The sequence below is a fragment of the Hibiscus syriacus genome, unplaced genomic scaffold, assembly GCF_006381635.1.
Source record: "Hibiscus syriacus cultivar Baekdansim isolate YM2019G1 unplaced genomic scaffold, ASM638163v2 tig00112205_pilon, whole genome shotgun sequence".
In the NCBI taxonomy this organism is placed as follows: Eukaryota; Viridiplantae; Streptophyta; class Magnoliopsida; order Malvales; family Malvaceae; genus Hibiscus; species Hibiscus syriacus.
Window position 1 is genome coordinate 189,135 of NW_024063266.1, and position 24,051 is coordinate 213,185.

A 24,051-nucleotide genomic window follows, 5' to 3' on the forward strand; every position below is an offset into this window, starting at 1 on the left:
TCCAATTGTGCATGCTCTTCTGTCCCCAATGGACAATCTCTCATAAAATGTCATGTTTCCCCACATCGGAAACAAGATCCAGATTTAACTCTACACGTCCCACCGTGATATCTTCTACAAGTCTGACAATGTCTCTATTGTGCTCTTCCATCACCAGACCCTACTGATTGGGTCTGTCTAGTTCTTGTCTGATTTGATTCTCTAACGGAGGATACCACCGATCCAGTCCTTGCCTGAGACTGAAAACCAGTATCTCTACCTCTCTTGGGTGGTGCAGAACTCGATGAAGCCCCTGTTCTTTTAGAGGGTTAGATTCTTTAATCCCCAAACCTTTTATTCTGAGCTCTTTCTAAAGCTTTAGCACGATTTACTATTTCTTGAAACGAAGACAAGTTCAGCACTATTAACATTTCTTTCAACCTCAGGCGTAAACCCTCTACAAACCACTTACACGCATCCTTCTATGTTGGGACCAACTCAGTCGCAAAACGACTTAACTTATTAAACTCGCACTCGTACTCATACACTGTGCGATTCATTTGTTTCAGATTCAAGAATTCTTGCTTCATTTTCCGAATAAACTGGTCTCCTATATACTTGTGCTTAAATTCTTTTAAAAATAAAGACCAGGTCACTTTATCACTTGTCAATCTCAGAGTAACATTAGTTCACCAAATTCTAGCTTGCCCACGAATCAAAGAGACCACCCCATCTAATTTCTCCACATCAGAATAGTGAAGTCCTTCTAACATAACATTTACATCATTAAGCCAAAGGTTTGCGGTAACAGGACCTTCTTCGACTTCACCCCTAAACTCTGGAGCTCCTAAACCCCTCAACTCCTTTGCAACATTCATTATTGGAGTTGAAGTAGCAGGATGTTGGAAACGCGTCAATATAACATCTAATGTTCTAAAGAACACATCTTGATCAGCTATAGGCACTCCAGAAGGTGTCAGTTCTTCACCTTGTCGGGCCAGGGCAGGTGAATTACTACTTTCAGCGGGTCGATCATCTCCCGCTTGACTTCGAGAACTATCATGTCCGGACATCTATAAAAACATACCCATATCATTCTATAAGCAAAACAACACACTTTATAAGACACTCTAGACTTCGGTTTATGCCGAGAATCGACTAAACCGTAGCTCTAATACCATTAAATGTAACACCCTCTACCCGTACCCGACCCGGATATGAGTCCGAGGTGTCACATTGACTTTTCAAACTTTAACTCTTGACGAAAACCAAGAAAATTTAAAAACTTTATTAAAATAACATTGTTACTGTACACAAGTTAACCAAAACAAGACAAAACTGATCAGAGCATTTGTAACTAACACTTTTCTTACATGCCAACACTATACAAGACAAAAGACATACTTTATCCGTTACTTCTGATCTGATCTTCTAGCAGTGCTGCTGTTTTTGCCACTCCTATTTCTGTTCTTCCAAATTCTTGGTACCTACGTGTAAATCACTTACACGTTAAGTCACAGACTTAGTGAGGCAATAAACATATAATGTGACTTTAACTAGTAATCATACATAAACAATTACTACCATCATTTCACACAACTCACATACTTTTACATATAACAAGTACATACATACATACATACATACATATATGTTATTATCATTCATATCTCTTATCTCATATTCCTATGATCTTTTATATCCATATCATATATCACACATAACATTTCACAAGGAAACAAACATATCATCATATCCAGTTTATTAATATTATCTCTTTATTAGCCTATGGTACACATGCGAGAACTGTAGATACGTGAGTCTATTGAGGTTGTGCACCACTATGATGTCACTACAGCTCGTATAAATGTCCCGAAGAACCTATCCAAAGGTCATAAAGATCCTCGGTAACTATCCAGAGGTCATAAAGATCCTCGGTAACTTTCCATAGGTCCCGAAGAACCTAGGTAAACTATACATATGTTCCTTAGAACATAGGTAAACCCTCGACTCTTGGCATGCCAACTATACCTCTAGCTCTCAATAAACATAACATGGGCATTTTCACTTATACACTTTCATTGCTCTTATGATTACATATTACTCTTCTTCTGTCACAAATCACATGTGCATATAGTCACATAGTTTACTTTCATGTAATTCATGTCACTTTTCATGTAAACATATGATTCACTTTCACGTATCACATATACTTTCTCTTTCGTATAACTCATGTCACATATACTCATGCATACATACAATTCACATATCAAATAACATTTGATGAGTTACTTATTACCATAGTAACTCCGTCACTAGCTCATCGCAAGCCAATGCTTATTCTATAACATAAGTACAATGAAATTGCACTCACCTTAGCCTTTCTTGATTTGATTTGATTCTAATTCTTCAATTGATCCGGAACAAGCTTTTATTATATATCTACATAATAATAACACATTGATACATATCAATATACTAATTGATATATTCTAAGCTATCACTTCATAGGCTAAAAGAACGCCATTTTCATCTTTTAATAGAGGCATGCATCGATGCACTACACTATGTATCGATGCATCCCTTGACAGGTGCATCGATGCACTATCCATGCATCGATGCATAAATCATATTCGATGTTTGCATTTTAAGCAGGTGCATCGATGCACTCCTTATGCATCGATGCACTAATTGCATTCGATGTTTAATTATTTGAGAGTGCATCGATGCACACAACCCAGAAATGATACTTGGAGCACGAAAATCCCTTCTTTATTCTCTTAACTCTTCATATTTCATCTCTTTTTCTATTCTTAACTCTTATACACCTATTTAAACTAATCTATACTCATTTATTTCATCTTAAACCCCAAAATCCTATCCTCCTTATGAGATTCAAGAATTATACCAACTTTGCAACATGATTTAATTCCAATTCTAACACTTCATATGTCTTAACTAGATTGATGACAAGTTAAATTTAACTTTCAATTCTTATTATAAACTCTATTTCAAGATTTCACTCTAGAACTCCAAATCTTTAATCTTCTCTAACTCCTTTATCTTTTGATTTTAAGATAACTTAAGCTTTCCTTAAACTTAGTTATCATCTAATGATCAAAACCCATACTTAAAATCAACAAATAATCAACTAATCAGAAAATTTACCTTTGCTATGGAGACACGGGAGGAAATGAAGAAGAAGAAGAAAAGAAGAAAGCTCTGGAGAAATCTCTCCTTTCACACGTATATAAATCCTTACCATATCCTATTTTTAATTCATTTCTTGGTCAAATGACCCTTTTGCCCTTTAATACCTTTATAATTACTAACATCTTTAAGATAATATTTCCAAATAAATCATTTAATTTTTCAACTATTCCATTTTAATCACCAAATTCTGAAATATTACAATTTGGTCACTAACCCGGTATTGAGGATGTTACACTACAAGTTTACTTGAAAGATGGTTTTGTGTTTTCTATGATGATGATGAGTCATTCAGACATGAGGTGATGAATATTGTTAAAAAACACAAATGGGAGAAATTGCGAGACACCCTAAGGCCATGGCACTGGAGATGGTCAAAGAGTTCTACGCGTACCTAGGAGACCAATCCCAGTACTCGGTATACGTCTGAGGCATGCTCATCTAATTTACCCCTCAGTCATCAACCGCTACTTTAAGCTCAAGAAGGTTGAGGACCTGCACAAGAAATTCATTGTCGGAGAAAACTCTGAAATGTATGATGGGGTGCTCAAAGACCTATGCTTTGGTTGGGCTAAATTTAAAGAAACTGCTCCCAACTGATTTTCTCAAGGGTAAGTTGATGCCCACATTCCACAATTCAACTGTGTTACTGAGGCAACTGATGCTCTTTCATTCCATTATATATAGACGACCAATCAACATCGACAAGATTATCTTCGAGAAAATCCACGCATATGCTAAGAGGGCTAGAGGTAGTTTAATTTTCCCAAATTTAATTATTGCCTTGTGTAGGGGGGAAAGTCCCCGGGAAGCCCCTTGAGGAATTCATCAAGTCAAAAGAGGGCATTATAAAGAAGAAAGTACCCAAGTTAATGAGCTTTGATGATGCCCTAGGCGAAATTTTAGAGCGAGGGGTGAAAACAGTTGCAGCGGCAAGGATGGCTGCAATTGTGACTTTCACTCAAGAGACCAAGGAAAGGCTGAAGCGTCTATAGGGCCATATGGAAACCTTCTTTACATATGTCAAGGCAAGGGATTCTATGCTCAATGATTTCTTGAATGAGCTTATACCAATATCTAATGAAAATTTGCTATCATTCCCTGATGAGATTTTGCCGAAGCCAAAACCATCAACACCAGAAGGCGAGAAAACATTTTATACCTAAACAGAAAATGTTATGTCCAACTATCCAATAAATTCATCCCCAATTGCTACTTGTTGAGTTAATCGATCGACAAAATAGCCAAGAGGGGGTGAATTGGTAATAAAAATTTTGGTGGAAGCTTTTGTAGAAAATAGAAAATAATTGCACAGAGATTTAGAATGATTCAACTTTCTCAACCAAAGTCTACGTTCACTACGTTAGCTATCCACACTAAGGATTTTCCACAAATTCACTAATTTGTCTTTCTTTTGAGGACAAAGAGTAACCATACAAATCCCTCAAGAATTATACCCCAAATTCTTGAGAACATTATCTCCCAAAAAGAACAATACAAATTTCGCAAACTCACAGAAAAACCTCACAAGGCAAGATGTTTGCACAATTCTAGAACAAAGAAAGAACACCCAAGAATAATATAATTGAGCGCAATAAGTGTTCTTGAAAGAAAAAATGAATATCGAATGAAATAGGCTTAAAAATGCTCAAACTTAAGGTTTGATGCTTTCTCTTTGATTCTCTCTCAATTCTTCTTAATTGTTGTTGATCCATGGCTCCTAAGCTTGTTTAAATACACCTTGTGTAACACCCCAACTCATATCCGACCCGGATATGAATCCGAGGTGTCACATTGACTTTTTAAAGCACATACATTTATGAAAACCATAGTAAATTTAAAACTTTTATAAACACAAAACTATATTTACATTACCAAATTCAAAACATTACACCTTGATCAGAGCGTATATGCTAAATGACTTTATTTACATGCCAACACATATATTACATAAGTGGACATACTGTATAAGGTGCTTCTGATCTGATCTTCAAATGATGATATACTACTCCTAAGACCGATCTTCTTTCTTTTCTGTACTTACGTGTAAATCACTTACACGCTAAGTCATAAACTTAGTGAGGCATAAACTTATAATGATAATGCATTTCTTATGAGTATGAACATGTAACGTACTATTCATATAAAATCCTCACTATCATTCATGATTTCATTTCACTTATATGATTTATTATAACCAAAGCTAATACGATAACCTATAATGCAATACACACATTTTTCACATTATTTATAGGCTCATGTATATACTGAGAACTTAAGGTATTCTAGTGCATAGAGGTTATACACATCTGCTGTCACCATAGCTCGTATAAGTTCCACTGAGTGTCATATGAGATTTGTCCCGAAAGACCTATGATTATGTCCCGAATGACCTGTTAATATGTCCCGAAAGACCTATGAAACCCTCGACTCTTGGCATGCCAACTATACCTAAAGCTCTCATATCACACCACATGGGAATTATTATTATTCATATGTTCATGTATTCATATCCTTTCTCTTGTATCCACATATATCTTTCCTTTTATCACATAGTACATGTACATATAATTATCTATCTCGTATCATATAACATGTGTACTTTCATCTATTCATATGAATCATATGCTATTTAACAATTACTATGCACACACATATATATATATATATATATATCATATATAAATTATGCATATATTTATAATAACCATTATGTATGCATGTTCATAATGACTATGCAATAATTATTAATCATAGGAATAGACTTATCACAAGTCATAATTCCTTTGAACTACATCTCTAGTATGCACTCACCTTAGCCTTGTTTCTTTGAATTGATCTTAATCCTTCGATTGTTCCGGAATGAGATTACGCTTAGTATCTACATAATCATACATGGATTCATATCAGAATTGTAATTGATATCCTCTAATCTATCACTTCTTAGACCAAAAGAAAGACTATTTTCATCTTTTAATTAAGGTAGGTATCGGTACCCTCTACTAGGTATCGATACCTTAATTGCATTCTGTAAATTTTGCTTAAAGATGGTATCGATATTGTTCTTCAGGGTATCGGTACCCTCTGAATTCCTTCTTAAATTTTGCTTTGGAGGTATCGGTACCTGTTGAATGGGTACCGATACCCCTAGCCCAGAATCATATTTTCAATACGAAAATTACTTCATTTTCAGCTCAACCCCTTTATGTTTCACCTCCTTTAATATTTCTTAACTTTCATACACATACTTACAGTTATTACTATTCAATATTTACTTTTTTAAACACAAAATCATATCCTTTATATGGCATTCAAAAATTATACCACATTTTCTACTTGTTCTGAATTCAATTTTAACACTTCATATCTTTTAATTCCACTAATGACAAGTCAGATTTAGGCTTGAAATCTACTTAATACTTTCCTATCAAGATTTCACTTTTCCACTTTATTTCTTTAATCTTTCCTATACCCCTCATCTTGTTGTTTTAAAACAAATTAAGCTTTCCTTAAGCTTAATTATCATCTAATGATCATAAATCAACCTTAAATTTATCAAGAAATTAACTAACAAGAGATCTCACCTTTAGCTTGGTTCTCACGTATGAAGAAAGATGAAGAAGATGATAACACTGGAAACTTGTTTATGGTTTCCTTCACTTCCACGTTGGTTAATTTAATACTCTAACCCAAAATTATCTTACCATCAAATGACCTTTGTGGCCTTTCATTCTTTCTTCTATACAATTTAATCCTACACAACATTCCCATATAAGTCCTTGAACTATTTAATTATTCTACTTTAATCACCAAATTCTGAAACTCTATAATTTAATCATTACCCCCGTATTGAGGATGTTACACCTTGGATCACTTCTGAACGTTGGGGATCAATGGTGAAGTCAATATAGTTGTTATAGTGTAAATATCAATTAATAAAATAGTTGGGAGCGTGTGTTCATCGATGCATACACAAGGTGTATTGGTACACTATGTGTAAAATTCAAATATTTTGACCGTTATAAGACTTAGTGCATCGGTACACTAGGGGTGCATCGGTACACTAATTACATTCGATGTTTCAAAATAGCCAGGAGTGCATCGATGCATGGTCTGTGCATCGGTACACAAAATGCATTCAATGTTTCAAAATATTCAAGAGTGCATTGATGCATGGCTTGTGCATCGGTACACAAAATGCATTCGAAATGGGTATGCATCGATGCATCATGTAGTGTATCGGTACATCACTTTGTAAATTTGATTTTTGGCTCGATTTTGGTTCGAAATACTTTGTAAAATTGTTTCAAAAAATATTTTAAGTTTAAAACACAATTTTACACTTTAATAAGGATTTGAAATTGATCTTTGAAAAACTTGGAGTAATATTTTGATATTCGAATAATTGAATCAAATATACTTAAAAATGATTAGAAAATCTTAAAATTCAATAATACTTAATTTGTTATATCGAAACATCAAAATGTTTTCAACAATCTCTCTCTTTTTGATATATCAAAACATTTAAGAAAATTTTAAGATTTTCTTTGAAAATCATTTTTGAAATCAATTTTGTAAAATTACTCCCCCTTACTATATTCTCCCCCTTTTTGTTAAATAAAAAAGACTCTATAAAATGTTTTTTTTAAACAATCGTTATAAAAAATTTAGCTAATTTATTTTATAGATATAGCTTAAACTGCTATGATCACAATCAAGAGAAAGGTTAGCCATTAGTTTCATAAATCAATATTCATAAACAAATGTGAGATAGTAAATTGGTCACATTCTAAATGATATAAATGATGCAAAAATGCAATAAGTTCAATTTAAAAATTCAACCAAACCAAGTATTCAAGTTTAAACATCCAACATCCATAACAAATTCAAACATCCAAAATAAAACAATCCAAAAACATCAAAACGTTTAACAATAAGTTCCAAACCCAATCCAAGAAAACTAAAGCAAGATAGGTCTAGTCATCCAAAGAAGGATCTGGAGGAGGAGGAGGATAACGTGCTCGCATCTCGAGTGTGAGCGCATCTAAACGTTCATTCATCTCCCGTTGTTGAGCCCCCATAGCAGTTAGATGGGACTCTATGGATGCAAACCTTAGATCAAATGACTCCTAAAATGATCGAAAATATAGAGGCATTTGATCCTCTTGTTGTTCCAGCTCGTGCTCGGGAACTTCATCGTCAATATCTTGCATGAGTTGTTGAAGCTCAGGATCATCATCATCTGCTAATGTTGGTGGAGGTGGAGCTCGTGAAGAGCTTGCTCCTGGAGTTTTCTTAGTTGTTCGAACCCATTGAACAGTTTCCTTATCCTTTTTCCATCCCGATTTCTTTAAGTAAGTACGATTAATTTGGTTTTGGAGAGGATGAGAATATCAATTGAAACCTTAAGCCCTAGTTTGATAAATAGATTAGAAAGAAGACAACCGTAAACTAGATTAGAAATTCAAAGAAAATTTTGAAAAATTGTGTGTTTTTGATTAAATTGGTTGTAAAATCTAGTTTAGAATCATCATATAATCAATGCACGATACTTAGTTCAACCTAGAACTAATCAAAACTAGTCCTAAGTTCAAAAATCAATAAAACAAGGGTTTTTCAAATATTACCTTGAAAATTTCGGATTTTGTGAGAATGAGATGTTGTTTGCACGGATTTAATGATGTTAGTAGGATTTGGAGTTGAAATGCAAGAGGATTCTGAATTAAAATAGTTGTTTTGAAGCAATAAGGAGATTTGGAGTTGAGAGGAGGCGTACGATGTGGGTGTGTTTTATTTTAAGAGTTTTGAAAATAAGAGGATTTTAGGGATTTAGTACCCAAAACCCGATGGGTGTATCGATGCATAGCAGAGTGCATCGTTGCACATTCAAGTGATGCATCGGTACACTCTCTAGTGTATCAATGCATTATGCACAAAAATGTCAAAAATATGTTTTAAACATTCAAAATGCTAAATTAATCATCTCTAGTGGTATTGGCAACTTATAGATAAAAAATTAACAATGTTCAATCAATCAAATATATCATTAAACATTATTTGAACATATAATTAATTTTCAATAAGAATCATAAACTCCCCCTAACTATTAGCAAAAAATGTAATCGGAAGAGTTATTTTTATAAGCATTTTTCAATCTTAATTAAAAGTGCTAAAAATTATTTTAAACACTTAGTGAAGATAGGTCATTTAAACCTAATTCTCTTCTAAGTGTCCAAAATCTTTCTTTATCTAAAGCTTTTGTTAAAATATCCGCTAATTGATGCATAATATCAACATATTCTAGAATTATATCTCCTTTAGCGACATGATCTCTAATGAAATGACGTCTAATTTCAATGTGCTTAGTTCTAGAGTGTTGGATGGGATTTTTAGTGAGACAAATAGCACTAGTATTGTCACACTTGATAGGTATGGTACTTACTTCAATTCCATAATCTAAAAGTTGTTGTTTTATCCATAAAAGTTGTGCACAACAACTACCGGCTGAAATGTATTTCGCTTCAGTGGTAGATAATGCAACACAATTTTGTTTATTTGAAAACCATGAAATCAACATATTTCCTAAGAATTGACAAGTACAGGATGTGTTTTTCCTATCTATTTTGTATCCTTCATAATTCGTATCAGAGTAGGCATGCAAGCTAAAGCTAGAGTCTCTAGGATACCAAAGTCCTAAACTAGGAGTGTCCTTAAGGTATCTAAAGATTCTCTTAACAGCTAGTAAATGTGATTCCTTAGGGCATGATTGAAATCTAGCACATAAGCAAACACTAAACATAATGTCCGGTCTACTTACAGTTAGATAAAGTAAAGAGCCAATCTTTGACCTATACAATTTAACATCCACACATTTACCTCCTTCATCTTTATCAAGATTTGTAGAAGAACTCATTAGAGTGGCATGAGGTTTCCTATTTTCCAGTCCAAACTTCTTGAGAATATCCTTGACGTATTTAGCTTGATTGATGAAGATGTCATCTTTTCTTTCCTTGATTTGGAGTCCCAATAATATGAGAGCTCCCCCATAATGCTCATCTCAAATTCACTCTACATTAGCTTAGAAAATTCTTGGCAAAGAACATCATTAGTAGAACCAAATATTATATCATCAACATAAATTTGAACTACTGATAAATCTTTACTTTTCTCTTTAAAAATAATGTAGTGTCAACCTTACCTTTTGAAAAACCTTTTTCGATTAAAAATTTTGACAATCTTTCATACCAAGCTCTAGGAGCTTGTTTTAAACCATAAAGTAGTTTTGTTAATTTGAAAACGTGATCTGGAAATTTTGAATCTTCAAAACCAGGAGGTTTTTCCACATACACTTCTTCTTTTATAAAACCATTTAAAAATGCACTTTTAACATCCATTTGATATAATTTAAATCCATTGAAATATGCAAATGCTAATAACATTCTAATTGCTTTCATCCTAGCTACGGGAGCGTATGTCTCATCAAAATCTATGCCCTCTTCTTGAGTATAGCCTTGAGCAACAAGTCTAGCTTTGTTCCTCACTATATTACCACTTTCATCAAGCTTATTCCTAAATACTCATCTAGTACCTATAATAGATTGATTACTAGACCTTTCAACTAATGTCCATACTTTACTTCTCTCAAATTGATTTAACTCTTCTTGCATAGCCATAATCCAATGTTCATCATTTAATGCTTCTTTAATATTCTTAGGCTCTATGCATGAGATAAATGCAACATAATTACATATATTTCTAAGAGAATATTGAGTTGTTACCCCTTTGGATGGATCACCTATAATTTCATCATCCTTGACATTATTGTACTCTCTTAGGTAAGAGACTTCCCTTTCCTCATTGGTCGGATTCTCGAGAACATCATGAGTTTCCTCATCTTTCATGTCTTCCTTTGATGATTGTTCTCCAACATCATAACTAACATCATTTTTGTTTACAATACCTACATCATCATTCACACAAGAATCCTTCCTCAGAAGGGGAATATCATCGAAAGCAACATGTATAGACTCTTCTACCACAAAAGTTCTTTTATTAAATATTCGATAAGCTTTAGAATATAAGGAATAACCCAAAAAAATCCTTCATCACTTTTAACATCAAATTTGCCAAGATTTTCTTTACTGTTGTTTAAAACAAAACATCCAAAAGGATAAAAATAACTAATATTAGGCTTTTTATTTTTGAAAAGTACATATAGAGTTTTCTTTAAAATTGACCTAATCATTACTCGATTTATAACATAACAAACGGTATTTCTGGCTTATGCCCAAAAATATTTTGGCAAATTGTTTTCACAAAGCATAGTTCTAACCATTTCTTCTAAAGTTCGATTTTTCCTCTCAACAACTCCATTTTGTTGAGGGGTTCTTGGTGCTGAAAAATTATGGCTAATACCATTAGAATTACAAAACTCAGTAAATCAAAGATTTTCAAATTCAGTTCCATGATCACTCTTAACACTAGTTATGGAGTAACATTTTTCGTTTTGGATTGTTTCTGAAAAAGTGATGAATTTTTCTAATGCTTCATTTTTAGTACTTAAGAATAGAACCCAAGTACATCTAGAATAGTCATCTACCAATACAAAACAATATTGTTTTCCACCCAAGCTAACGGTTCTAATTGGCCCAAAAAGATCAATATGAATCAATTGTAATACCCTACTAGTTGATACATTATTAATGGACTTAAAGAGGCTCTTTGATGTTTTCCTTTAGCACATGCATCACAGATTTTATCTTTATCAAATTTTAGTTTTGGAAAACCTCTTACTAAACCTCCTTAAATTAGTCTTTTTAAAACACTCATGCTGGTATGTCCTAGTCTTCTATGCCATAACCAACTACCATGTTCATCCTTAGCAACTAGGCATAAATTAGTCATATTTATTGAATCTAAATGCACCATATAAATGTTTCCTATTCTATGACCATTAAGCATAATCCGATTAGATGCAATGTTAATGACTTTACAACTATTTGTTTCAAATAAGACATTGTATCCTTTATCACAAAATTGAATACTACTCAATAGATTATACTTTAGCCCATTCACATATAAAACATTTTGAATTTGTATGGAAGAGGTATTACCTATAGTACCTATACCTTCAATGTGACCTTTTGAATTATCACCAAAAGTCATTTCTCCTCCATTTTTGTCGTTAAGCTCGATGAATTGGCTCTTATCTCCGGTCATATGTCTTGAGCATCCACTATCAAGGTACCATGAGTTTGAACTTGTTTCTCGTGCCTTGTAGCAATGCTCCTTTCCCTACAAACATAAATTAATTTTTTATTTTTGGTACCCAATTTCTTTTGGGTCCATATTCATTAGTCTCCAAAATTCTAGTCACCTTGGGTATCCATTTGTGTAGGATATCCTTATCTTTAGTAGTAATGAGTTCTTTAGGAATCCATATACTTTTAATGATTTTTCCATTAGAGGTTCTTCGGGGACCTCTATGATTGTAGTTTTTAAAACTTTTTCTAACAAAGTTGGATTTTGAGTTTTCTTCATTTTCAAAACGTTTTGTTCCAACTTTATCAAAAGAAGTTTTAAGATCATCAATTTTCTTTGATGATCATCGTTGACCTTTGAAAGTAAATTATGCAAATTAGAAATTTCTTTTCAAACTCATTTAGTTTGATTTGAAAATCTTTAATTTTACTTTAAAGATCATTGTTGGTCTTGGATATGAGATTATTTTCATTTTTCAATTTTGAAATATCACTTTTGTATTTTAAAAATAATTTCTCATAATCCGAAGCCAACCCAGTATATTCCTCTACAAACTCGTCAAAAGAATAATCTTCAAAATTAGATGAGTTAGAGGTTACCTGAGAGTTTTCCCCGATGGCCATCAAGCACAAGTTTGCTACTTCTTGTTCCTCTTCATCGGAACCTTCATCATCGCTCCATGTAGCAACATGAGCCTTGTGTTTCTTCTTGGTTTGACCCTTTTTCTTTAATTACGGGCAATCGTATTGACATGACCAGGCTTTTTACACTCGTAGCAAATAATAGGGTCTTTCTCCTTCGGTTCATTTTTGAAGCCTTTGTTTCGTTTGAATTTTGTTCCTCGGTTAGGCTTTATCAATTTTCTGAACTGTTTGGCAAATAATGCCATCTCCTCGTCATCATCATCTTCATCTGAATCACTCATCTCTTGTGGATTTAAGAGCAACTCCCATGTTCTTCTTTTTCTTCGTCTCTTTCTTTGGCCCGTTAATCTTCTCGAGGTCTACCTCATCTTAAAGCATCCTTTCATGAGTGAGGAGTGAACCAATTAACTCTTCAATAGTTAAAGACTTTAAGTTCTTAGCCTCAATGATTGTCGTTTTCTTTTATTGCCAAGCTTTCGGAAGAGAGTAAACTAACTTCCTTATAAGCTTCTCATTTGGGATGATCTTTCCATATGATTTGAGACTATTGACAATCGTTGAAAATCTATCCATCATAGCTTTGATGTCTTCATCCGGTTTCATCCTGAAATTTTCATAGTTATGAGTTAGGAGACTAATTTTATATTTTTTACTTCGTCTGTGCCTTCATGAGTGACTTGTAGTTTATCCCATATCTCATATGCGGTTGTACAAAATGAAACTCTCCTTTATTTATCTGGTCCAAGAGCACAAAATATGATATGAATAGCCTTTGAGTTGAGCTGGAACATTCTTGTCTTTGTTTCATTCCACGTTCTTGAATGAGTGGAAGGTATGATGTATCTATCTTCTATGATATTTCATGCTCTCATGTCACTTGCTTGAATGAAGTACCTCATTCTATTTTTCCAATAAGCATAATTAGCTCCATTGAAGAAATGAGGCTTGTTGACAGACATTGAATCAAGACCAACGTTGAAGTTTGAAGTGGAGGCCATTGATGACTTGATTATCGATCGAATCGACTTAAGAGATAATTAAACCTTCAAATGAGTGAGGCTCTAATACCAATTGTCGAGTTAATAGATCGACGAAATAGCCAAGAGGGGTGAATTGGCAATAAAAATTTTGGTGGAAGCTTTTACAAAAATAGAAAATAATTGCACAGCGATTTAGAGTGGTTGGAATTTCTCAACCAAATTCTACGTCCACTATCTTAGCTATCCACACTAAGGATTTTCCACAAATTCACTCATTTGTCTTTCTTTTGAGGACAAAGGGTAACCTTACAAATTCCTCAAGAATTATACCCCAAATATTGACAACACTCTCTCACAAAGAGAACATATAAATTTCACAAACTTACAGAAAAACCTCACAAGGCAAGATGTTTGCACAATTCTAGAACAAAGAAAGAACACTCAAGAATAATACAATTGAGCACAATAAGTGTTCTTGAAAGAAAAAATGAATATTGAATGAAATAGGCTTGAAAATGCTCAAACTTAAGGTTTGATGCTTTCTCTTTGATTCTCTCTCAATTCTTCTTAATTGTTGTTGACCAATGGCTCCTAAGCTTGTTTAAATACACCTTGGATCACTTATGAACGTTGGGGATCATTGGTGAAGTCAATAGAGTCGTTATAGTGTAATTATCAATTAATAAAATAATTGGGAGCGTGTGTGCATCAATGCATACACAAGGTGCATCGGTACACTATGTGTAAAATTCAAATATTTCGACCGTTATAAGACTTAGTGCATCGGTACACTAGGGGTGCATCAGTACACTAATTACATTCGATGTTTTAAAATATCCAGGAGTGCATCGATGTATGGTCTGTGCATCGGTACACAAAATACATTTGATGTTTCAAAATATTTAAGAGTGCATCGATGCAAGGCTTGTGCATCGGTACACAAAATGCATTCGAAATGGGTGTACATCGATGCATCATGTAGTGCATCGGTACATCACTTTGTAAATTTGATTTTTGGCTCGATTTTGGTTTGAAATACTTTGTAAAATTGTTTCAAAAAATATTTTAAGTTTAAAACACAATTTTATACTTTAATAAGAATTTGAAATTGATTTTTGAAAAACTTGGAATAATATTTTGTTATTCGAATAATTGAATCGAATATACTTAAAAATGATTAGAAAATCTTAAAATTCAATAATACTTAATTTGTTATATCGAAACATCAAAATGTTTTCAACACTACTCATTTTTCGTGGTTGTTGAAGAAAGAGAAGATGAGAATGATGAGCTCAGCAACCCAATTTCCTCGGAGTATACTCAGGTGCTTCAACTAGAATTGTTTGAGGAAGCAACTGTCCAACCTGAAGATGTTGCTGAAGACGCTACCACCGAACCAGCCACCGAGCATACCACCAACTTGTTACCCTGGCAGAAATAAGCCAACCTTTGGAACACTCAGCTGAGAACCCACTAATAGAGGAATTGCCACGACGAGTTAGTCCTCTCAGGACCAAGCGACACCTCAAGCGTTCAGTTGGTTGTGCACTTGTTGATATTTCATCACTGTACATGCTCGACGATATAGACTCCAATAGCCCACCCCCACTCAAGAGATGTAGTACTCGAGCGTCTAGCAAAGTTGCCCCACCACAATGGGGTACCTCACCACCTTTGCATTTGTATTGCATTTAGATTAGTTTAATTTACTTAGTTTTCATGCATTGAGGATAATGTATCCCTCAAGTTTGGGGGAGGTATTATGCTCGTACTTAGTCATTTGCATTGATAATGTTAGCAGAAATTTTTTTATGGCATTAGTTAGGATTATGATAGTTACTTGGAATAAGATGATGATGCCCGATGGTGATAAAATATTTTGTCATGGTTATAACTTAATGTACATGACTGTAGAGGAAGATAAACCGACCTTGGGACATGAGTTTTTGTAATTCTCTGAACACGATTTTATGTTTTCTATGCTTGAGGAACATAGAATTTTTTATGAAAGAACTTTTTTGCGTCGTGGCATAAAATTCTGGTAATGAACTTAACTGATAAATTAATGCGTGAAAAGACTAAGTTAAACTATTTATTGTTAATGTTTTAATTGTGTTGCAAATAAATACCTCATAATAGTTGTAGAGAGACACTTCTTGTGTGACAGCATTACCTGGAAACCCTTGAATAAATGGCATCCTTAGCACATGAGTGAATGAAAGTAGTCACGTGATGACTCTGTCTGACTAGCTTGGGGATGGAAGGTATGCTCCCACTAATCTAGAGTGTGGGATGGTAGTGATGATAGGTTGACTCCCTTTGTGCAATGTTTAAAAAATTATTTAGTTAAGTGTTGAATAAATACGAGTAATTTTGTGTTTAATGAATAATTTTATGCCTTGGCAAAACAAAAGAACTTACATAAGGACTTTCCAATTTTGTTAAGCATACACTAGATACAATCACGCACACATGCTTGCAAAGGATCTCAACCTAGGGAAAGGTACTTGACATCTCAATTAGTCTAACATGTTGAAGCCACGATTTTGATGAGGGCTAAAATTTTATACCACTTGACTGCCCTAATTAAAATTTGGCCGTAGCATTTTATTTTCTGTTTTTCATTATCCATTGCTTGAGAACAAGCAATAGCTTAAGTTTGAGGGTGTGATAACTCCGTAAAAATATTATATTTTAGGTCTTTTTAATTAAGTTATTGTTTGTCCAAAAGTCATTGCCATAGCATTTTAATTGCATTTAGGACATTTCATGCATGTGGTGGATAAGTTTTGCCTCGGCTAGTTTTTCTTTCAAACTGATGTTGCTAATGATAAGGGTTGAGTGTTGGTTGTGATGATGTAGGTGATAAGAAATTATCGAGGAGGAAAATATTTATAGAGACAAATTTTGTGCGAGGGACAAAGGAACTGAAGACGATGATCGTGAGGAATCTTTAGTCACGGTAAGTTCTATCTTGAAAGTCTAACACAGTACGAGACAAAATTGTTGACGTCGTGTGGCCAACTGTCCAGTGCTCCTCACGTGAACCTCTTTCCCTGCTAAGGATTTGAGACCACTACCAGTTGCCATATTATTCACGAAATGGGCATGAATTCAATGGTTGTTGGGGAAATTTCAAGGACTCTAAACCCTAAAAAATCCCACTATGAATAGCACATTATGCTCACCATTTTAAAAATCCCTACTCTCACCTACCCTAAAAGCTTTGAAATATGCGACTGCAATAACTTCTCCACTGTTCCCCTCTCGTCTTTTCTTGGTGTCCTCCATAGTTGGGCTTTACCGGAGTAGCGGCTAGGCCCTCAAGAGAGGCTAGTGCACTGGAGAAGTCATGGTGATGGTATGATGTCACGGTAACAACTCTTTTTTTTAGTTTACTTCTCCTTGTTCTTTATTTCTTATCTTTTAAAGGCTTGTACTTGATGAATATTTTGGGATGATTTTAGTCACACCATGAACTGTTTTATTTGGTGTTAGAGTTGTTCGGATGATATTTTATTTTATGTTTAATGTATGATAAGTATATTTATGTTTATTGTTGTTTTTTCACTATTTTAATCTTATGCCTTAGCATTGTAAGAGCTTTTGAGAGATTGTCTGGTGCATTGGCATAATATTCCTAGCCTTTGTAAGAGATGTTGAGATATAGTCGTTTTTCTAAGAGTTGATACCTAATATCGAGAAAGTTAGGTTAGATCTATGTGAACAAGGGAACCAATCCGAGATGGTGGAATTCTAATCCTCCTTAGAGATAAGGAGAGAGTTTCAAGCGACTAAAAGGGATAGTACTTAATCGATAGGCTAGGGTCAGTGTTTACGCTGAGAGGTATTGTCGTGACAATAGTTGTATCAGATTCCTTACTAGAGATAGCTTCGGAACACTTTAGTAAATCCTGTCGGACAGCATAGGCACAACATACTTAGTTCATCCTAGGCATAGAATAATTTCTCGCCATAGCAAATCCAACCCAAGTGCTCCGTTAGAAGTCTGATTGTGTGAGGTTGTTAGTCTATATTCAAAAGTCGAACATTTTTTTCTTTAGCAACTTTTATTTACTTACTCTTGCAATTAATTTTTTCCTTGGCAATTTTTACTTATTTACTCTTGCACATTTTTCTTGCCATGACAAAAATTATATTCTCACTTCACTTCACACATTTCTTGCCTCAGCAAACTTTTTCCATCTATTCATACCATCTGCCATAACATATTTCTCATTTGTTTATATCATTAGATATAGACGCTTAGGATTAGTTAGTGACGACTATTCCTTGTTGTAGCAATCTTTAAAGAATTCTCCCAATCCCTGTAGAGACGATACTCACTCACTATTATATTACTTGCACCAAATGATTATAATTGCATAGATTTACGTGTCATATCACACACATTTACACGCGATCAATAACCGGTTTCGTTTACCTTTGCAAATCATGCGGGTTCGATCTTCATCCGTGTTGTGCAAAGCTACCGATGGTGTTAGACGACGGAGAAGTGAAACTGTATCTGCATAGGAGAGTGAGAGAAGCATGCCATAGATGTGAACATAAAGGGAGGAGTTGGAGTTACGGGTCAGGTTGCAAAAAGTATAACTTGCATGTTGCATGTGTTAGGAAAATGTTGGTGGAGAATTGGCATGAATTACACTTTGGACATGGCAAGGGTAGTACAAGGAAACTGGAGACAAGAATCCCAAGCTTGAAAAACACACTTCAAATGCCTCATAAAAGGAGTAAAGGGAAGGCAAAGAAATGCTGTGAGATGGCTGCTTTGACTCTGCAATTTGTGATATCGGCTGTGCTTGGGGATCCCACTGCTCTCATTGCTGGGGTCATTGGAAGTTTGATGCAATAGCTTGAACTGTTTGTGTTCTTGGCTGCTCAGTTTAGTTCAATGTAGGTCCCTTTAAAGAGGAAAAAGAACAAGTAGAGAGCAGAATGTTTAGCTTTTTCTGATGCACCAATTATCTGTTGTGAATCAATTCTCTATGCGCATGTCATTATCCCGTGCACTTGCATGAAAATGTCTTTTTCCTTCTACTCTGTTGGGCTTATTCCATTTAAGATCTAACAAGAATCATCCTCGAACCAATTTTTCATGTTAATCACTTGCAATCTTATCTCCATAACTTTATCAGCAGCATATTTATCAAAGGGCTCTTCCAAAATTTGCCTCCAGCTGCTGTTGCGGATCCTTAAATAGATTATTTCATGTTAATCACTTGCAATCTTATCTCCATAACTTTATCAACAGCATATTTATCAAAGGGCTCTTCCAAAATTTGCCTCCAGCTGCTGTTGCGGATCCTTAAATAGATTATGTTTGTTTGTCTTTCGAATATGAAAAAATAAATCATACTAGTGTATATTTTCGAAATTCTATTTAAGAGATATGAAACTTTTTACTATTCCATCCAACACATACGTGGATAGCTTGAACTAAATTACGTATTACCAACTATAGCCTACCTACTGCTCGTTGACACATGACAACAATGTTATGTCACAAGACATTAAGACCAAGAAAATTTTCTGAGTTGTATACATGATTTTTATTATGATGAATTGGGAAAGTGATTAAACGCAGAGATGGAGAGTTACATTATATTTTTTTATTTATTTTGGGTGACTTAATTCCCATTTATGTAAATAGAAAATATAGTATATAATTTAATTAAAGTAAAGGACAGCAATAATTGTACATAAAACATAGTAAATATGGACAGCTCAAAGTGTAAATATCCTATCTTGTTCCCCATATAAATACTAACCTTCTCATTCCCCCATCAATTGCAATTCCCATCACTGTGAAAATTTCTGGAGATTATGGGGAAGAAAAGCTTAGGCCGTCAGAAGGTGGAGATGGTGAAGATGAAGAACAATAGCAATCTCCAAGTGACCTTCTCGAAACGGCGTTCGGGTCTTTTCAAAAAGGCCAGTGAACTCTGTACTTTGTGTGGTGTTGAGATTGGTATCATCGTATTCTCACCAGGGAACAAAGTTTTCTCCTTTGGTCACCCGGAGATCGGCAACGTTATCGGTCGGTACATCAACGGCAACCCTGGCACTATGCATATCACGGAGGCTCATCGAAACGCTCATGTTCGTGAATTCAACATGCAACTTACTGAGGTTTGATTATAACCCGAGACTACTTTTGTTTTATTTGTTTTGTTTTGTTTGACTGTTGGTTTGATTAATAGTAGGGTTTTTTTGTTTCAGTTGATGAGCCAAATCGAAGTCGAGAAAAGGGGCGGCGAGGAGCTGAACCACATGAGAAGGGCGAGCCAAGGGCAGTACTGGTGGGAGGCGCCGGTCGAGGAACTTAGCCTGCCGCAACTCCAGCAGCTGAAATGGGCGTTGGAAGAGTTGAAAAAGAACGTTGCAAAGCAAGTGGAAAAGCTTCTGATTCAGACTACGAACTCCCAGCAGTTGTTCATGGGGAGTTCGAGTGCTGCCGCCGCCGCCGGGGTGTTCCCCGATAACATCGAATTCGACGTGAACATGATGCCTCACGGATACAATCCTCCTCCTCCCAATATGATACCTCCTGGATTCAGTTTCAACCCCAATCCTGAAGGATACAATCCTTGTCCTCCTGGATTTGGACATTCATTCTTCTAAGTGATTTAAGTCACTTTCTTTGGAATAAACAAAGAATTCAGTTACAGCGTGTTTGGTTTTATGTATGTATTTTTAGCCTTCATGTCTGTATTTAATTTGGTTATGAACTTAGTAGGCTAATAACAGCGTGTCCAATGTTTTTTAAACTCCCGTCTTCGTTTCTGTTCAAATTCAGGGTTTGTAATTATGTTTTCCATGTCATATACAGAGTGAATTTCTCTATTTTCTTTGTTGTCATTTGATGATATTATCGTACCACAAATTCTATCCAAAGATGGTATGAAATGATATTGCAAGGTGAATCTTTGTCATTTGAGACAGACAACAACGTTGTCTGAACTGTCCGTAGATTTTGTGGATAATCCATAATGATGAGCTCGCCTTAAATGCTACTAATTTCATCGTGTGGTTGAGGTTCATCAATCACGAATCAATGTAATAAGATTTTGCAGTTTTCAAGTTCAGGGGAATTAACCCTTTAAAGCGATGCTCTTTTATCATCTTTCGAAGATCAAACGCATATATACATTTAGTCGCATTGTTATTCTTCTTAAAGATTAAAGATTTCGGTAACCTACAAAATCATGGATTAATCAAACAAAGTGAATTTAATTAGTACAATAAAGATGGTTTAGGACAATAATTAACTTGAAAAATAACATACATCGGAAACAACTCTATGGATATTATTTCATGTTCTAAACCGAACTTCAATCGTTTATAAAAAATTAAGAGAAAAAAAGATAACTTTTAAAGAAATATTTTATTCTTTTATGTGTTTGAGCTTGAATCCTTGTGTATACAAAATATATATGTCGGGAGACTCACCCACCTCATGTGTACGACATGAGTCGGTACGGATTAATCAAGACGAAACCTTAAATCCAAAAAAAAAACAAATAACGGTGGAATGCACTTATTACAGAAATTGCTTTCATCTTACGTGATCGAAATAGGTGAAAATTTTGAGAAATATGAATAGATGTTAGATTAGAAATTAATAATTAAACGATATATATTTTAATAAAGGCATAATGCAACAAAATAACCCTAATGTTTGACAATAGTTTTAAATTTACCCGTATTATTTTTTTTGGAACATTTGTGCACTAAACGTTTATTTTTGGGTTAAAAATAACCCACGTTGGATGAAATCCGTCAGTTGGGGTGTTGACTAAGCGCGCACGCGTGGAGGGGAAAGTTGATGTGGAAGTCCATGTCATCGAGATCTCTGACGTGGCACTACCACGTCATTTTTAAAAAATTATTATTTATATTTTTATATTATTAATTCGAACCAATCGTCACTCTCTGATTGGTGCACAATGAAAATAGTTAAATGCATGAAAGGTGACTCAAATCTGGGTCTCTCGGGTGAATTACTCCTCGTTTTGCCACCAGACTAGGATACTTGCTAGAATAATGAATGAAACAAATTATATTTAATAGATACTTCCGTCTGAATTTAAAAAAAAAAACAAAACAAAACACGTGTGAATTTTCTCCTCTGATACCAGTCGAAGGGTCATACCTAGAAAATTCACAGGAGATGTAATTTATGCCTTAATTGGCTACATAACATATGTAAATGATAGCAGAATGAAGCTGCCAATGCAGGCTAACCTCATTACAAGGATAAAAAATGAGAGAATCACAAGATCCCACTCATGCTTAATGGTTTAAAACGAGGGTTAACCACTAACTGATTGAATAAAGTAATACCGACTTCAAGTAGGATTAAACAGTTTTCAAGCTACACATATTCTTTAACAAGAAAACCGAAGCAATATACACCTTGGGCAATTAACTGTCTCAAAGGTCGATTAACCGGAAAAGCAACTGCATTCATAAATCCTAAAACCAGTCCAACTCCCAATCCCAAAACCAAACATCATTGCAAGACACGAACATGTGTGCTCCGATCCTAGTAGAAGTATTTTAATCATAAAGTTATGATGAAAATCAACTCCTTAAACCTATTAAAGGATCTAAATTTAGTTCAATTTAGTTGGTCGTGTCAACAGTGAATCGAAATCAAGTGTCCACAATGCAGTATCAACATAAGAACCCTCAATTACATTACATCATAAATTAATAAAGAAGTGCCCGAAAATTAATACTTACTTGATGCCGAGATCAATGTGCTCCTGTATGCCGAACTTAAAGCAGCCAATATCACTGAAGTTCCTCCTCAAAAGCTCATATTCCTTAACCTTCAAACTACTCTCGAGAAGCTGCATAGCCTTCTCTCCCCTCACCGTCACGTAGCAAGCAATCTTCTCATTACGCCTGATTCCGAAGGATCTCAGTGTACCTAACTACTCATATCAAAACCAATATTTTCAATTTTATTAACCACGAATACCAACAAAAGTAAACTCAAAATCAGCATTTGTTTTCCAGGAATTTTACCCTTGGAGAAGACGGGGCTTGACCACCGAGTTGTTCTAAGACCTAAAAAGGACCAAAATAAAGAGAAATAAACAGAAGGTAAAATATTTGGGGGAAATGAATAGTTTTTTTCTTTTTGGTTTTTTTGTTACTTGTCTTGGCGACACGGGTTAGACGATCACCGCTTTCACCGACGGATATATTGAGGACGAGCTTTTGAACTTTAATCTCCCTCATTGGGTTCGACAACTTCTTCTCTGATGCCTTTCATAGTTCCAAAAAAAGAATCTTTTAAACCAAAAAGTTGTTGACACACGCATTCACGTAAGATAAAAGATGTAGAAAAGAGGAAGATGTACCATGGCAAAGAGACGGAGGTTAAAGGCAGTGGCAGTGGCGGTGGCGGCAAAGTGACGAAGGGGCAACTCAGTGAAAAAGTGGGGAGTTAGGAGTAATTCACCCGAGAGACCCAGGTTCGATGCATTTAACCATTTTCATTGTGCACCAATCAGAGAGTCTGATTGGTTCAAATTAATAATATAAAAATATAAATAATATTTTTTTAAAAATGATATGCCAGTATCACGTCAGTGATCGATGACATAGACTTCCACGTCAATTTTTCCCTCCATGCATGTGCGCTTAGTCAACACCTGAGTTGATCATAAGTTGATTGTCAGTTTTCATTCAGCGTGGATTATTTTTTATTCAAAAATAAACGTTCAGTGTACAAATATTCAAAAAAATAATAATACATGTAAAGTTGACACTATTGTCATACATTAGAGTTGTTTTGTTGCATGATGCTTTTAATAAAAACTCAATTATATATTTATTTATTTATAAACACACAAGGACGGTCCAAGTAAATTAGAGTACTTTGACAATAGATTTTTTAATAATGTGATTTTAATTATTGCTTAAATATAAAATAAGTGTTT

General features: G+C 34.6%; 2 protein-coding genes and 1 long non-coding RNA gene across 4 annotated transcripts; 2 read left to right on the forward strand and 1 right to left on the reverse strand.

The window, feature by feature from the left end:
• Positions 1 to 4,190: 4,190 nt before the first annotated feature.
• Positions 4,191 to 18,950, forward strand: LOC120175333. The gene is made up of 3 exons (XM_039181974.1): positions 4,191 to 4,332; positions 15,343 to 15,496; positions 18,464 to 18,950. The coding sequence occupies exons 1-3, from the start codon at positions 4,191 to 4,193 to the stop codon at positions 18,948 to 18,950; spliced, it is 783 nt and encodes a 260-aa protein (XP_039037905.1).
• Positions 18,951 to 19,904: 954 nt separating this feature from the next.
• On the forward strand, positions 19,905 to 20,719 carry LOC120175334 (agamous-like MADS-box protein AGL62). Its single transcript, XM_039181975.1, has 2 exons — positions 19,905 to 20,227; positions 20,318 to 20,719. The coding sequence occupies exons 1-2, from the start codon at positions 19,922 to 19,924 to the stop codon at positions 20,717 to 20,719; spliced, it is 708 nt and encodes a 235-aa protein (XP_039037906.1). The 5' UTR covers positions 19,905 to 19,921.
• Positions 20,720 to 22,420: 1,701 nt separating this feature from the next.
• Positions 22,421 to 23,560, reverse strand: LOC120175318. 2 transcript variants are annotated; one of them, XR_005521246.1, is made up of 5 exons: positions 23,470 to 23,560; positions 23,263 to 23,374; positions 23,132 to 23,173; positions 22,844 to 23,037; positions 22,421 to 22,643 (listed from the first exon to the last, which is right to left on the reverse strand). It is a non-coding gene; the product is annotated as an uncharacterized LOC120175318 (long non-coding RNA). The 2 variants fall into 2 exon arrangements; XR_005521245.1 differs by lacking the exon at positions 22,421 to 22,643 and having other exon boundaries at positions 22,667 to 23,037.
• Between the last annotated feature and the right edge of the window lie 491 nt (positions 23,561 to 24,051).